Here is a 16,332-nt window from a genome sequence, read left to right on the forward strand (position 1 = left end):
TGTATAGCTCATGTTGCTGTGGCTAACTTGTTCTCAAATTTAGCTCATGTTGTTGTTACAGACTTCTCCTTATATATAGCTCATGCTGTGTTGTTGTGGCCAACTCCTCCTGTATAGCTCATGTTGTGTTGTTGTGGCCAACTCCTCATGTATAGCTCATGTTGTTGTGGCTATCTTGTCAACAAATATGGCTCATGTTGTGTTGTTGTGGCTAACTTCTCATATATAGTTCATGATGTGTTTTTGTGGCTAACTCCTTCTCATGTCTAGCTCATGTTGTTGTGGCTAACTACTCCTCATATATAGATCATTGTTTGTTGTTGTGGCTAACTACTCCTCATATATAGATCATTGTTTGTTGTTGTGGCTAACTTCTCCTCACATATAGATCATGGTGTGTTTTTGTGGCTAATTCCTCATGTATAGCTCTTGTTGTTGTGGCTAACTTGTCAACAAATATAGCTCATGTTGTTGTGGCTGTTCTCTCCTCAAATATAGCTCATGTTGCGGCTATCTTCTCCTCATAGTTAATGTTGTGTTGTTTGGATAACTTCTCCTCATGTATAGCTCATGTTGTTGTGGAGAACTTCTCCTCATATATAGTTCATGTTGTATTGTTGTGGCTAAATCCTCCTCATGTCTAGCTCATGTTGCTGTGGCTATATTGTTTTCAAATATAGTTCATGATGTTGTGGCTGACTTCTCCTCATATTTAGCTCATGTTGTTGTTTCTAACTTGTCCACAAGTTGGGGCGGCAGGGTAGCCTAGTGGTTAATTGGACTAGTAACCGGAAGGTTGCAAGTTCAAACCACTGAGCTGACAAGGTACAAATCTGTCGTTCTGCCCCTGAACAGGCAGTTAACCCACTGTTCCTAGACCGTCATTGAAAATAAGAATTTGTTCTTAACTGACTTGCCTAGTTAAATAAAGGTAAACATTTAAAAAATAAAAATTTCAAAAAGTATAGCTCATGTTGTTGTGGCTGACATCACCTCTTATATAGCTCATGTTGTGTTGTTGTGGCTAACTTCTCCTCATATATAGCTCATGTTGTGTTGTTGTGGCTAACTCCTCCTCATATATAGCTCATGTTGTGTTGTTGTGGCTAACTTCTCCTCATATATAGCTCATGTTGTGTTGTTGTGGCTAACTCCTCCTCATATATAGCTCATGTTGTGTTGTTGTGGCTAACTTCTCCTCATATATAGCTCATGTTGTGTTGTTGTGGCTAACTTCTCCTCATATATAGCTCATGTTGTGTTGTTGTGGCTAACTTCTCCTCATATATTGCTCATGTTGTGTTGTTTTGGCTAACTCCTCCTCATGTATAGCTCATGTATAGCTCATGTTGTGTTGTTGTGGCTAACTTCTCCTCATATGTAGCTCATTTTGTGTTGTTGTGGCTGACTTCTCATGTACAGTATACCTAATATTGTGTTGTTGTGGCTAACTTCTCTTCATATACATGAACAATATAAATAAATACTAACTAAAGTCAAGGTTGATCACCTGTCTTCTGTAGTTGTTCCTGCATACTGTATACTGAATACTTGTCATTCCTGCCTACTGAATATTGAATACTAGTTGTTCCTGCATACTGAATATTGAATACTAGTTGTTTCTGCATACTGAATATTGAATACTAGTTGTTCCTGCATACTGAATATTGAATACTAGTTGTTCCTGCATACTGAATATTGAATACTAGTTGTTTCTGCATACTGAATATTGAATACTAGTTGTTCCTGCATACTGAATATTGAATACTAGTTGTTCCTGAATGCTGAATACTAGTTGTTCCTGCATACTGAATTTTTACTATTAGTTGTTCCTGCAACCTGAATACTGAATACTAGTTGTTCCTGCATAATGAATTTCGGAATACTAGTTGTTCCAGCATACTGAATTTCGAATACTAGTTGTTCCTGCATACTGAATATTGAATACTAGTTGTTCCTGAATGCTGAATAATAGTTGTTCCTGCATACTGAATTTCGGGAATACCAATTCTTCCTTTATACTGAATATTGACTATTAGTTGTTCCTGCATGCTGAATACTAGTTGTTCCTACATACTGAATATTAAATACTAGTTGTTCCTGCATACTGAATTTCGGGAATACTAGTCATACTGAAATTATTTTATTTATTTTATTTTAATTTGACCCCCTTTTTCTCCCCAATTTCGTGGTATCCAATTGTTAGTAGTTACTATCTTGTCTCATTGCTCCCAACTCCCAACTCCCAACTCCCACACCTGGCGACCTGGTCAGCTCGCACTACGCCTGGCCCGCCACAGGAGTCGCTAGTGCGCAATGAGACAAGGATATCCTTACCAGCCAAACCCTCCCTAACCAGGATGATGCTAGGCCAATTGTGCGTCGCCCCATGGATCAGGTTTTCTGTATTATGGTTTGAGTGAACCTACAGGACGGTAGCTGTGTAGGAACAGGGTTGGAGAGCCCTGATCTAGATGCTGTGCTGTGCACAGGGTTTCTTCTGTTTATATATGTATAACTCATGTTGTGTTTTTGCAGGGTGAACGCTACATGGTCCATGGTCGACTACGAGAGGAGTCCACTCTCAGACAACCTATCAAACACCCTACCAGATACCAGGTAAGAAAGAAAGAAAGAAAGAAAGAAAGAAAGAAGAGGGGTGTGGGAGGGTAATGGGAGAGAAAAAGAATGATAGAGCCAGGGAGAAATAGACAATTATCGAGACAGATAAATGTTGAGACCGACTGCATATCGGTTTAACGCGGTACTGAGAAATGGAGTGAGTGGAAGCGGGTAATGGCCCAGTAAACGAGTGTGGAGTAAGAGACTGAATTGGGACAATAGATGGAATGGAATGAGGGAAGGTCTTTCTGTCCTCCACCTTTTCCCTATAGGAAATCTTCTCTCTTCCTCCGTCGTGAGAGGTCATTCTATTCTCTCACACAACATATTGCTTCTCTATAAAAGCCTTTCTCCTGACACACAAACACACATCCATGCACACACACAAACACATTCCATACACACACACACACACACACACACATACACACACACACACACACACACACATACAGCATTTGGTATGTCAGGCCAGCTTATCACAGTGAGTGTGTATGTAATGCATGCAGGGCTACAAGTATTGACGGGTTCCCAGAGAGTAGGTCTTAAGGCATCCACATGCAGTGGTGTAAAATACTTACAGTTGAAGTCGGAAGTATACATACACCCTAGCCAAATACATTTAACCTATTTGGGCTAGGAGGCAGTATTTTGACGTCTGGATGAAAAGTGCCCAAAGTAAATTGCCTGTTACTCAGGCCCAGAAGCTAGGATATGCATACAATTGGTAGATTTGGATAGAAAACAATCTAAAGTGTCTAAACAGTTAGAATAATGTCTGTGGGTATAACAGAACTGATATGACAGGCAAAACCCAGAGGACAAACCATCCAACAACAACAACAAATTCAGCCTACCACTGTTTCCAATGACTGTCATGTTTATTATGAGGCAAAATCCTCCCAGATTGCAGTTCCTAGGGCTTCCACTAGATGTCAACAGTCTTTAGAAAGAGTTTCGGGCTGGTTTTTGGAACAATGAGCTAGAATTGTTATTCTAAGTGTCTCCCAATTAGGATGCTTTCGTCGTAAAGCCTTTTTGAAATCTGACAAAGTGGCTGGATTAACAAAACGGGAAGCTTTATTTTGATCTATGACACTTGTATCTTCATGAATGTTAAATAATTATATTTCTGTCATTTGAATTTCACGCACTACAATTTCACCGGATGTTGTCGAGGTGGGTTGCTAGCGGAACGCCTGCGCCAGAAAGGTTAAACTAAGTTTTTCACAATTCCTGACATTTAATCCTAGTAAAAATTCCCTGTCTTAAATCAGTTAGGATCACCACTTTATTTTAAAAATGTAAAATGTCAGAACAATAGTGGAGAGAATTATTTATTTCAGCTTTTATTTCTTTCATCATATTCTCAGTGGGTCATAAATTTACATACATACACTCAATTAGTATTTGGTAGCATTGTCTTTACATTGTTTCACTTGGGTCAAATGTTTCGGGTAGCCCTCCACAAGCTTCTCACAATAATTTGGATGAATTTTGGCTGATTCCTCCTGACAGAAGGTGTAACTGAGTCAGGATTGTAGGACTACTTGCTCGGACACACTTTTTCAGTTTTGCCCACAAATTTTCTGTAGGATTGAGGTCAGGGCTTTGTGATGGCCACTCCAATACCTTGACCTTAAACCTCTTAGTGTGATCAAAGAGAGGGATAGAGAGATCAAATTCGACAACATCCGGTGAAATCGGAGCGCGCCAAATTCAAAATACAAAATCATAATATTAAACATTCATGAAAATTCAAGTGTCCTACATCATTTAAAAGCTTAACTTCTTGTTAATCCAGCCGCTTTGTCGAATTTCACGGCGAAAGCATACCATGCAATTATCTGAGGACAGCACCCCACGTACAAAAGCATTACAAACATTTTTGAAATAGCGATAGAATAAATTACTTACCCTTGAAGATCTTCCTCTGTTTGCAATCCCAAGGGTCCCAGCTACACAGGAAATTGTTGTTTTGTTCAATAAAGTCCTTCTTTATATCCTAAAAAAGTCAGTTATTTGGCGCATTTGATTCAGTAATCCATCTATTTCCCTCCTTCAAAATGCATACAAACGAATCCCAAAAGTTGACAATAAACTTTGTTCAAAAAAGTCAAACAACGTTTCTAATCAATCCTCAGGTTTGATGTAAATAAACAATCACATTTAGGACGGAGAATAGTATGTTCATTACCGGAGATAAATAACGAAGTGTGGGTCCTCATCCACGCACGCCACAATACTACAGTCAAAATGGGAGCCACCTAGAAATACTACAAATTCTAGCTCATTTTTCAAAAAAACAAAACTGAAACTGTTGACATCTAGGGGAATCCCTAGGAACTGCAATCTGTGAGGTATTCCTTTGATTTTCCCATAAGCAAGGATTTGGATGGGCAGACACCTAAAAAAAAAAAAAGCTGGATGGATTCTCCTCGACATTACATTATTTTATTTTATATTTATTATTTTATTTTCAGAGTGTTTTCTATCCAATACTACCCATTATATGCATATCCTAGCTCGGTATCCGAAATACCGAATACTGCCACCGGCCCTCAAGAAGTTTTAAGCCATTTTGCTACAAATTTGGAAGTATGCTTGGGGTCATTGTCCATTTGGAAGACCCATTTGCGACCAAGCTTTAACTTCCTGACTGATGTCTTGAGATGTTGCTTCAATATATCCACATAATTTTCCATCCTCATGATGACATCTATTTTGTGAAATGCACCAGTCCCTCCTGCAGCAAAGCACCCCCACAACATGATTGCTGCCACCCCCGTGCTTCACGGTTGGGATGGTGTTCGTCGGCTTGCAAGCCTCCCCCTTTTTCCTCCATGGTCATTATGGCCAAACAGTTCTATTTCTGTTCCATCAGACCAGAGGACATTTTTCCAAGAAGTACGAACTTTGTCCCCATGTGCATTTGAAAATCGTAGACTGGCTTTTTTTATGGTGGTTTTGGAGCTGTGGCTTCTTCATTGCTGAGCGAACTTTCAGGTCATGTCGATATAGGACTCGATTTACTGTGGATATAGATACTTTTGTATCGGTCTCCTCCAGCATCTTCACAGGGTCCTTTGCTGTTGTTCTGGGATTGATTTGCACTTTTCGCACCAAAGTACGTTCCTCTCTAGGAGAGGTGTTTATACTTGCGTACTATTGTTTGTACAGATGAACGTGGTACTTTCAGGTGTTTGGAAATTGCTCCCAAGGATGAACCAGACTTGTGGAGGTCTAAAAAAACGTTGAGGTCTTGGCTGATTTCTTTTGATTTTCCCATGATGTCAAGCAAAGAGGCAACTGAGTTTGAAGATAGGCCTTGAATATACATCCACAGGTACACCTCCAATTGACTCAAATGATGTCAATTAGCCTATCAGAAGCTTCTAAAGACATGACATCAGTGTCTGGAATTTTCCAAGCCGTTTAAAGGCACATTCATCTTACTGTATGTAAACTTCTGACCCTTTGGAATTGTGATACAGTGAATTATAAGTGAAATAATCTGTCTGTAAACAATTGTTAGGAAAATGACTTGTGTTGTGCACAAAATAGATGTCTTAACCGACTTGTCAAAACTATAGTTTGCTAACAGGAAATTTGTGGAGTGGTTGAAAAACAAGTTTTAATGACTCCAACCTAAGTCCATGTAAACTTCCGACTTCAACTGTAAGTAAAAATACTTAAAGTGCTAGTTAAGTAGTTTTGGAGGGGTATCTGTACTTTACTTTACTATTTATATTTTTCGACAACTTTTACTTTTGACTTCACTACATTCCTAAAGAAAATGATGTGCTTTTTATTCCATACATTTTACACCCAAAAGTGTCAAACATTTCCCATGCTTAGCAGGACAGGAAAATTGTCAAATTCACACACTTATCAAGAGAACATCCCTGGTTATCCATACAGCCTCCTATTTGGCGGACTCACTAAACACAAATACTTGGAGTGTGCCCCTCGCTATCCGTAAATAAAATAAATAATAAATAAATTGTGCTGTCTTGTTTGGTTAATATAAGGAATGTGAAATGATTTCTACTTTTACTTTTGATACTTCAGTATATTTGAAACCAAATACTTTTATACTTTTACTCAAGTAGTATTTTACTGGATGACTTTCACTTTTCCTTTTTAAATTTTTTAATTTTAATTGAACATTTATTTAACAAGATAGTTATTTTCTATAAATGTATCTTTACCTTTACTCAAGTATGACAATTGGGTACTTTTTCAAACACTGCTTCAATGTTATTATTGTTTTTAGTTTTTATATTAGTTGTATTTAGTTATAGTTGTATACAAATGTTTCCATTTCATTTTTTATTTAATTTCAGTTTTAGTGTTAGGGACAGAAAGTGTGAGAGGCTAGGAGCCAATTGGTATATGGTATAGTTTTGTGCGTTCATTTTATGTTACTTCTACCAACTGGGGGCAGTAAGACATACGGTGATGGGTTAGGTTAGGTTAGGTTAGGTTAGGTTAGGTTAGGTTAGGTTAGGTTAGGTTAGGTTAGGTTAGGTCTTCTCATGACACCAATGCTACGTTGGAGTCATTCCACGTCCCTTTTGATTGGCTGGTCATTTGGTCAAGAAAACACTTGATCTGTCTAGAAAAAATTGATCCATTATTGCAATACGGTTTTGGAAACCTTGAACACTCAACTTAATTATCATCACAAAATAACTTTACAAAAGACAACCTCTGTGGAAATCTGTGGTAAAACAGTTGATGTTTTATTTAACACAGCTTCGAGCTGATGTTGTTTTTTTGTTCCCAACCGAGTTTCCATTAGCTCAGGAAGTGCCATGTAAAACCTCAGCGGGAATCTTTGAGATAAACACGCATAATAAGTATATTTTTTTGTATTCATAAAAATATTTTTGGTTGATTATTAAACTGAGTGTTCAAGGTACATGTGAAAGTAGAATTTCGGAGGTTTCCAAAAGCGTAGTAATTATCAACGTGTAGATAAAGTGTTGGTACAGTTGCCCCACTGGGGTCAATTGTTCAAATGAGAACCCTATGGCTGTATGGGATCTCAGGAGCTAAGGTTAGGTTATGTTTAAATTATAAAATCAATCTCGATGTGACTTGGATTTAAAGGAATAGCGCAGAGACTGGTGCAAACAAAATATGTTGAAGGTAAGTCTCTCTCCCATGTTTACACCAATCTAATACGTTTTAGCATTTGTTAGCCACCTAGCAGTTTTTTCCCCTGTTAGCTAATGATAGATATTGCTAGTTCAGGGCAGCAGGTAGCCTAGTGGTAAGAGCGTTGGGCCAGTAACCGAAATGTTGCTGGATCGAATCCCCGAGTTGACAACATAATAATCTGTCATGCTGCTCCTGAACAAGGCGGGTTAACCCACTGTTCCCGGGAAGGCTGTCATTGTGTCGTGAGAATTTTTATCACAATGGTTGAACTCAACTATCACTATAGCTTTGACCAATTCCCAGAAGTTTATAAGACCCTGGTTAATGAAGAATTAGACAAAGCCCCCAGTCTGCAGTAGGCTAGTTTTCTATTCAGAGAGCTCTGAAGTCAAAAATACACACACACACACACACACACACACACACACACACACACACACACACACACAGAGTTTTGTCACTTTTCTACCAGCCTTGGCAGTTTCTCGCCATTCCTCTCCTCCCTAAATTAGAGGCCTTGGAAGGGCCCTCTTTCCTGTTGTCAGCTTTTTCATTACTTTAAACATATAAATTCCTTTATCACATTGTAAATAAGAATTTGTTCTTAACTGACTTGCCGAGTTAAATAAAGGTTAAATAGTGATGAACAAGCAAGGCATTTTGGAAACATATCCACATTTACCCACCACATTCAGTATCTTGAAAACTCCATTAGAGTATTGCCCAAAGTAAAACAAATCAAATAAAACCATTCCCATAATTCATGATGGGTTTTATTCGTTTTGGGGTCAGAGATAATAGTTTCAGTAAAACTAAAAAAATTCTTATGGGTTTGTTCATTATTTTATTTCAGTTTGCTAAATAGTTTTCTCATGATTAGTTTTAGTTTCGTATAATAACCTAGGATAATATTTTCAGCTTTCATAACTCAAACTCTCTCCTCCCATCCTCCTCTCCCCTCATCCCTCTCTCCACTCTCTCCTCCTACAGAAGATCATGAAGCGTCTCATTAAGCGGTATGTTCTGAAGGCTCAGGTTGACAGAGAGAATGATGACGTCAATGAAGGTGAAGATCTAATCTCCTTTTAACGTTGACTTTATGTAACTCACCAGATTCTGCCTGACTGGGTTGCTGTTGTGAGTGTGACTGGGTTGATGTGGTCAGTGTGACTGTGACTGGGTTGCTGTTGTGAGTGTGACTGGGTTGATGTGGTCAGTGTGACTGTGACTGGGTTGATGTTGTGAGTGTGACTGGGTTGGTGTTGTCAATGTGATTGTGACTGGGTTGATGTGGTCAGTGGTATTGTGACTGGGTTGATGTTGTGAGTGTGACTGGGTTGATGTTGTGATTGTGACTGGGTTGATGTGGTCAGTGGGATTGTGACTGGGTTGATGTTGTGAGTGTGACTGGGTTGGTGTTGTCAATGTGATTGTGACTGGGTTGATGTGGTCAGTGGGATTGTGACTGGGTTGGTGTGGTCAGTGTGACTGTGACTGGGTTGGTGTGGTCAGTGTGACTGTGACTGGGTTGGTGTGGTCAGTGTGACTGTGACTGGGTTGATGTGGTCAGTGTGATTGTGACTGGGTTGATGTGGTCAGTGTGATTGTGACTGGGTTGATGTGGTCAGTGTGATTGTGACTGGGTTGGTGTGGTCAGTGTGACTGTGACTGGGTTGGTGTTGTCAATGTGATTGTGACTGGGTTGATGTGGTCAGTGTGACTGTGACTGGGTTGATGTGGTCAGTGTGACTGTGACTGGGTTGATTTGTGAGTGTGACTGGGTTGATGTGTGAGTGTGACTGGGTTGGTGTTGTCAATGTGATTGTAACTGGGTTGGTGTGGTCAGTGGGATTGTGACTGTGTTGGTGTGGTCAGTGTGAGTGTGACTGGGTTGATGTTGTGAGTGTGACTGGGTTGATGTTGTGAGTGTGACTGGGTTGGTGTTGTGGCTGTGACTGGGTTGATGTGGTCAGTGTGACTGTGACTGGGTTGGTGTTGTGAGTCTGACTGGGTTGATGTGGTCAGTGTGACTGACTGGGTTGATGTGGTCAGTGTGACTGGGTTGATGTGGTCAGTGTGACTGGGTTGATGTGGTCAGTGTGGCTGTGACTGGGTTGGTGTGGTCAGTGTGAGAGTGACTAGGTTGATGTGGTCAGTGTGAGAGTGACTAGGTTGATGTGGTCAGTGTGGCTGTGACTGGGTTGGTGTTGTGACTGTGACTGGGTATCTGTGGTCAGTGTGCGTGACTGGGTTTCTGATGTCAGTGTGAGTGGGACTGGGATGCTGTTGTGAGTGTGAGTGGGTTGCTGTTGTCAGTGTGAGTGTGACTTGGTTGCTGTTGTCAGTGTGAGTGTGACTTTGGTTATGTGGTCAGTGTGAGAGTGACTAGGTTGATGTGGTCAGTGTAACTGGGTTGGTGTTGTGAGTGTGACTGGGTTGGTGTTGTGAGTGTGACTGGGTTGGTGTTGTGAGTGTGACTGGGTTGGTGTTGTGAGTGTGACTGTGACTGGGTTGATGTGGTCAGTGTGAGTGTGACTGGGTTGGTGATGTGAGTGTGACTGGGTTGCTGCTGTGAGTGTGAGTTTGACTGGGTTGCTGTTGTGAGTGTGAGTTTGACTGGGTTTCTGTTGTCAGTGTGAGTTTGACTGGGTTTCTGTTGTCAGTGTGAGTATAACTGGGTTGCTGTCGTGAGTGTGACTGGGTTGCTGTCGTGAGTGTGACTGGGTTGCTGTCGTGAGTGTGACTGGGTTGCTGTCGTGAGTGTGACTGGGTTGCTGTCGTGAGTGTGACTGGGTTGCTGTCGTGAGTGTGACTGGGTTGCTGTCGTGAGTGTGACTGGGTTGCTGTCGTGAGTGTGACTGGGTTGCTGTCGTGAGTGTGACTGGGTTGCTGTCGTGAGTGTGACTGGGTTGCTGTCCTGAGTGTGACTGGGTTGCTGTCCTGAGTGTGACTGGGTTGCTGTCATGTCTGTGACTGGGTTGCTGTTGTGACTGTGAGTGACTGGGTTTCTGTTGTCAGTGTGAGTGACTGGATTACTGTTGTCAGTGTGAGTGTAACTGGGTTGCTGTCGTGAGTGTGACTGGGTTGCTGTCGTGAGTGTGACTGGGTTGCTGTCGTGAGTGTGACTGGGTTGCTGTCGTGAGTGTGAGTGTGACTGAGTTGCTGTTCTGAGTGTGTATTGTATCCTACAGATCACTTTGGACTGAAAGAAGACTATTATGAGCAAAATTGAAAAATGTGTTTTTTAATTGAAGATTTGTAATGAGGTAATAGTGGACATCTCCAGACTGATGTGTGTGTTTCTTTGCATTTGTTTTTGTCACGTTCGTCATATAGAGGAGACCAAGGCGCAGCGTGATGAGAATACATTCCTCTTATTTATTTAACGAAGAACACTTGAAAACTTAATCTTATTTATTTAACGAAGAACACTTGAAAACTTAATCTTATTTATTTAACGAAGAACACTTGAAAACTTAAACTATACAAAAACAGCAAAACGAACGTGAAGCTATATATGATAAGTGCAGACACAGGCAACTAACACATAGACATAGACAATAACCCACAAAATACCCAAAGCAGATGGCTGCCTAAATATGGTTCCCAATCAGAGACAACGATAAACACCTGCCTCTAATTGAGAACCAATCTAGGCAACCATAGACATATATAAACACCTAGATGATAAACAACCCCATAAACCTACAAAACCCATAGACAGTACAAAAACACAAACATCACCCATGTCACACCCTGACCTAACCAAAACAATAAAGAAAACAAAGAATACTCAGGTCAGGGCGTTGTTATGTTATGTTTCATTCATATGTTTTGGTGTGTGTGTGACTGTCTGGCTGTGTGTGTGACTGTCTTATAGGTGAGCTGAAGGAGATCAAGCAGGACATCTCCAGCCTGCGCTATGAGCTCCTGGAGGAGAAGTCTCAGGCCACCGGAGAACTAGCTGACCTCATCACACAACTCAGTGACAAGTTTGTCAATAACACCACCAAAAGACCCTGAGAGAGAAGGGGAAGGGGGGAGGAAGGGGGAGACCTGAAAATAGACAGAGGGAGAGAAGTGGGAAGAAGGGGATAGAGAGGAGAGAAGAGGGGGGAGGAGAGCTGGTGGACAGAGAAAAAGAGAGAAAGTGGGACAGAGGGAGGTGAGAAGAAGAGATGAAGGGGGGAGAGAGATGGGACGGAATTGAGAGCAAGGGAGGAGAGGAGGGAGGGAGAGAGGCAGGAGAGAGGACTGAAAGAGAGGAAGGAGGCTCTGAGCAGTATGAGGGGTACATAGGGGATTGTTAAGAGTAGAATTCTGATGCAGCGAAGAGAGAGGTCACCCCTCCAAAACACATTGCCAAAATACATCAGCTCACCCTACCATGGGAACAGAGAGTGTGAGTGGGAGAGAACAGAAGTTGAAAAAACACTGTGATGGTATTTTTACCTGAGGTATTGTTAGGGTGTCTGTACCTGAGGTATTGTGCCGTATAGCAGTCCACTGTTTCGGGAAGATAAATATAATGAACATTTTTATAGAGTTGGCAATCTAATTAACACATTGTCCAATGTCCATAGGTTCACAAACACTGGAGGAGTTCAAACACACACACACACACACTTGGTAAGCTAATTACTGTATAACTCCTAATAAAGTGCCGATTAAAAAGTGGTCTGTTTATCACATGACAACCTGAACACACTCAGACCACCATCTGCTTACTTGCAGGACTTTGATTGGTTCTCTCATGGGCACCTAGAATATATTGGTTCTAAACTCCAGCTGTTGAGGGCATGTTGGCTTCAGTACACAGTCTGTACTCAGTCTATCTACCCTACCATGCTCAGAATAAATTCACACACCTGATCGGACAGTGTAGACTGCACACTGTAAATGGTTATTGAAACAACATTTGGAACTTTAAACTCTATCTTTGTTTTGTGTGTGTTTGTGCGTGTGCGTTACTTGCGTGCATAAGCGAGAGAGAGAGAGAGACTAACTATATGTGTGAGTGACTTTGAAGAGTTCAACTAAAATTGTAATTGTTTGTTAAAAACACTTAACATTTTCACTCATAGAAACCAAACAGAATAGAGACTAAATATACTGTATTTTTCAATTGTAGTGAAAAAAGGTGGAAAAATCTTGTATATTTTGATCTTGAATTAAAAGGAATAAACTGGATATTATTTTGTCTGATTAATTCTGTTTATTAATCAGTCTGTACAACCTGTGATTTTATTGAGCTGAGAAATGTGATGATTGTTCTGTTGTCAGCTCAATTACACGCAGTCAAGCAAGACCGAACCTCTGGCGACCACATCATTATGTCTGTACACACTGGAAAGGGCACCGCCACACACATACACATGCGCACACACACAACCAAACACCAATACGACACACACTGCGCAAACAGTCTGTTCGTGCATTGTGAAAAAAGACTGTGGACACACACACCCAACCTGGGCAAATGTGGCCCGATAGATATTGTGTAGGCCTACACACACACACACACACACTGTATACAGTAATCTACTGATGACACACACAAGCATGACACAGTACACAAATGCACACACACACAGCACACTCATTTATAATCTATTAATAATTGGTCCATTCCACACAATTCAACATAGCAACTCTACATATGCAACTCAAACATCCCACAACAACTATCTGTGCATTGACCTTTTCGTTCAGTGTGTGTGTATAGTTGTTTATTTGCGTGAGAACACACAAAGACTCCCCACATGACCTTGTGGGAACAGTTACATGTTATGGACCCACGTGTTTACTGACGATGTCCCATCTTCACTCTGTATTCTTTCAATCTGTAATGACGTCTGAATAGCCTGGAGTTTAACAGGCTGGGGTCATGTACTCCTGTAAAAGTCAGCCTTTAAAGTTAATCCATAAAACGTTAACATATACCTGGCCTTGTATGGTATTTTACTAGACAGGAAGACACACAGTTACACAAACACACGTGTGCACATACACACACACACATACACACACACACAAACACATATCTCTAGCCCAAAGCTGACCAGTCCATTCTCCATAATAACTAAGGTGGTCTGGGAGAGATGTGTCTTCCCAGCACAAATAAATGACATTTATTTTATATCTTTAGTTCTCTTATTCAACTTCCCTCTATCTGTCGGAGCCCCTGGGGTCTTACCCAATTATACTTTGTGTTAAACCTGCCACCCTCTCTTTGGTGTAGTTTGGAAAGTCCCGGAGGCCCAAGGGAAGGATGTGATTCCTCTCTAACTCTCCTCCTTCCCCCTCTATCTCTTTTCACAGAGCAACAACACCCCCTGGCACAGAAGACGGGACTCATTGGATTTGGAGGAGAGATTATACCCCTGTAACACTGCTTCTGCCTGCAAACCATCTAGGGATTTAGACAACTCGACAGACACACACACACACACACGTCCCCCCTTGACTGCTATCAAGAACATTCACCTCACGTACATCTCACACAAATGATGTGTGGATGAGAAAACACACCACTTGGGATTGAAGAACTACGAAATACATTTCTGTTGTAGATTGAGAAAATGTAGCCGGCCTATTTTCACATTTAATAAAAGCAATATTCTAAGGTTATTCCCCTCTATTGTGACAGATTTATAAATAACCTCCAATACCTGGCAGCCAATATCCAATTTCTAGAGAAGTCTTTGTTTCTAGAGTGTCGTCCAGTAGGAATGGGGGGGACCAATAGAGTGCCCACACATACACTGACTATACATTAAGGACACATTCCTAATATTGAGTTGCACCCTTTTGCCCTCAGAACAGACTCAATTTGTCGAGGGATGGACTCTAAAAGGTGTCAAAAGCGTTCCACAGGCCCATGTTGACTCCAATGCTTCCCACAGAGGTGTCAAGTTAGTTGGATGTCCTTTGGGTGGTGGACCATTCTTGATACACAGGAAACTGTTGAGCATGAAAAACCCAGCAGCGTTGATGTTCTTGACACACTCAAAACTGCACCCACTACCATACCCCGTTCAAAGGCACTTAAATATTTTGTCTTGCTGATTGGCACATATACACAATACATGTTTCAATTGTCTCAAGGCTTTAAAATCCTTCTTTAACCTGTCTCCTACCATTCATCTACACTGATTGAAGTGGATTTAACAAGTGACATCAATAAGGGATCATAGCTTTCACCTGGATTCACCTGGTCAGTCTGTCATGGAAAGGGCCTAATGTTTTGCACACTCAGTCTATATTGACTAAACACATGTATACCCATATGCCCTGACACAAATCAAAGATCTTTATGTGACCTCACACTGACGAAGCATAAACTCCCTGTCTCTTTTACAGAACATACTGATAGTTTCCAACCTCATTAGTGTTCTCTTTTCCTCTCTCTCCTCCCTCCCTCCCCCCTCCTCTCTCTCTCCCCCTCCCTCCCTCCCTTCCCTCCCTCCCTCCCTCCTCTCTCTCGCCTCTCTCCCTCCCTCACTCTCGCTCCCTCCTCCTCTCTTTCCTCTCTCCCTCCTCCTCTCTCTTTCCTCTCTCTATCTCCTCTCTCTCTTCCTCTTTTCTCTTTCCCTCTTTACATCTCTCTCTCCTTCCCTCCCTCCCTCCTCTCTCTAGCCCCTCTCCCTCACTCTCACTCCCTCCTCCTCTCTTTCCTCTCTCCCTCCTCCTCTCTCTTTCCTCTCTCCACCTCTATCTTCTCTCTCCCACCCTCTCCCTTCCCCTCCATTTCTCTCTCCTCTCTCCCTCCATCCTCCTCTCTCTCTCCTCTCTTCTCTCTCCTCACTCCTCCTCCTCTCTCCTTCTCTCTTTCCCTCTCTCTCCTACCACCTCTCACTCCTCTCTCCCTCCCTCCCTCCCTTCTCATCTCTCCCTCCCTCCTCTCTCCCTCCATCTTCCTCGCTCTCTTCTATCTCCCTCCTTCCTCCTCTCTCTCACCATCCCTCCTCCTCTCTCTCTCCCTTGCTCCTCTCTCTCTCCTCTCTCCCTCCCTCCTCTCTCTCTCCCCCGCTCCTCCTCTCTCTCTCTCCTCTCTCTCTCCCTCCTCTCTCCTCTCTCCCCCTCCTCCACTCTCTCCTCTCTCCCTCTTTTCCCTCTCTCCCTCCATCCATCCATCCACCTCCCTACTTCTCTTTCCCTCCTCTTCTCTCAGGTCTTTGTTTCGTTGTCTCTGTCTGGTGTGTGTGTTCGTGTCTATTTGTGTGTGCGTGCATAAATGTGTTTGTGTGGCGACCCTGGAAGACGTTCAGCAGCATGTAATTAGCTGTGTGTTTATCTCTTCTCTTCGTAACCAACCAGTGATCCAGCCTAAACCAGCCTGTAATCAACAACAGGGACAGAGTAGACACTCAGCTCTGTTTTTCGTCTGCTACTGGTTTGTCTGTGTTCATTAATGACCGGCCTTGCAGTGTGGTGAGGTGCATGCTAACGAGGTAGCTCTGGTCCGGGGCGCCTCTCACGACTCACTGGAGCGATCACCTAAACCCCCCGTCCCCCATCTCCATCCCTGACACCGGCTTCTGA

The 16,332-nt window shown here is 42.0% G+C and overlaps 1 protein-coding gene across 1 annotated transcript in view; it reads left to right on the forward strand.

The window, feature by feature from the left end:
- LOC109881349 (short transient receptor potential channel 7) overlaps window positions 1-12,972 on the forward strand; it is a 53,276-nt gene extending 40,304 nt beyond the window's left edge. The window contains exons 9-11 of the mRNA XM_031791382.1: window positions 2,539-2,619; window positions 8,779-8,854; window positions 11,669-12,972. Coding sequence (XP_031647242.1) covers window positions 2,539-2,619; window positions 8,779-8,854; window positions 11,669-11,811 — 300 coding nt within the window. The 3' untranslated portion in view covers window positions 11,812-12,972. The remainder of the gene's footprint in view (window positions 1-2,538; window positions 2,620-8,778; window positions 8,855-11,668) is intronic.
- The last annotated feature ends 3,360 nt before the right edge of the window (window positions 12,973-16,332 follow it).

The sequence above is a fragment of the Oncorhynchus kisutch genome, linkage group LG15, assembly GCF_002021735.2.
Source record: "Oncorhynchus kisutch isolate 150728-3 linkage group LG15, Okis_V2, whole genome shotgun sequence".
Classification (NCBI taxonomy): Eukaryota; Metazoa; Chordata; class Actinopteri; order Salmoniformes; family Salmonidae; genus Oncorhynchus; species Oncorhynchus kisutch.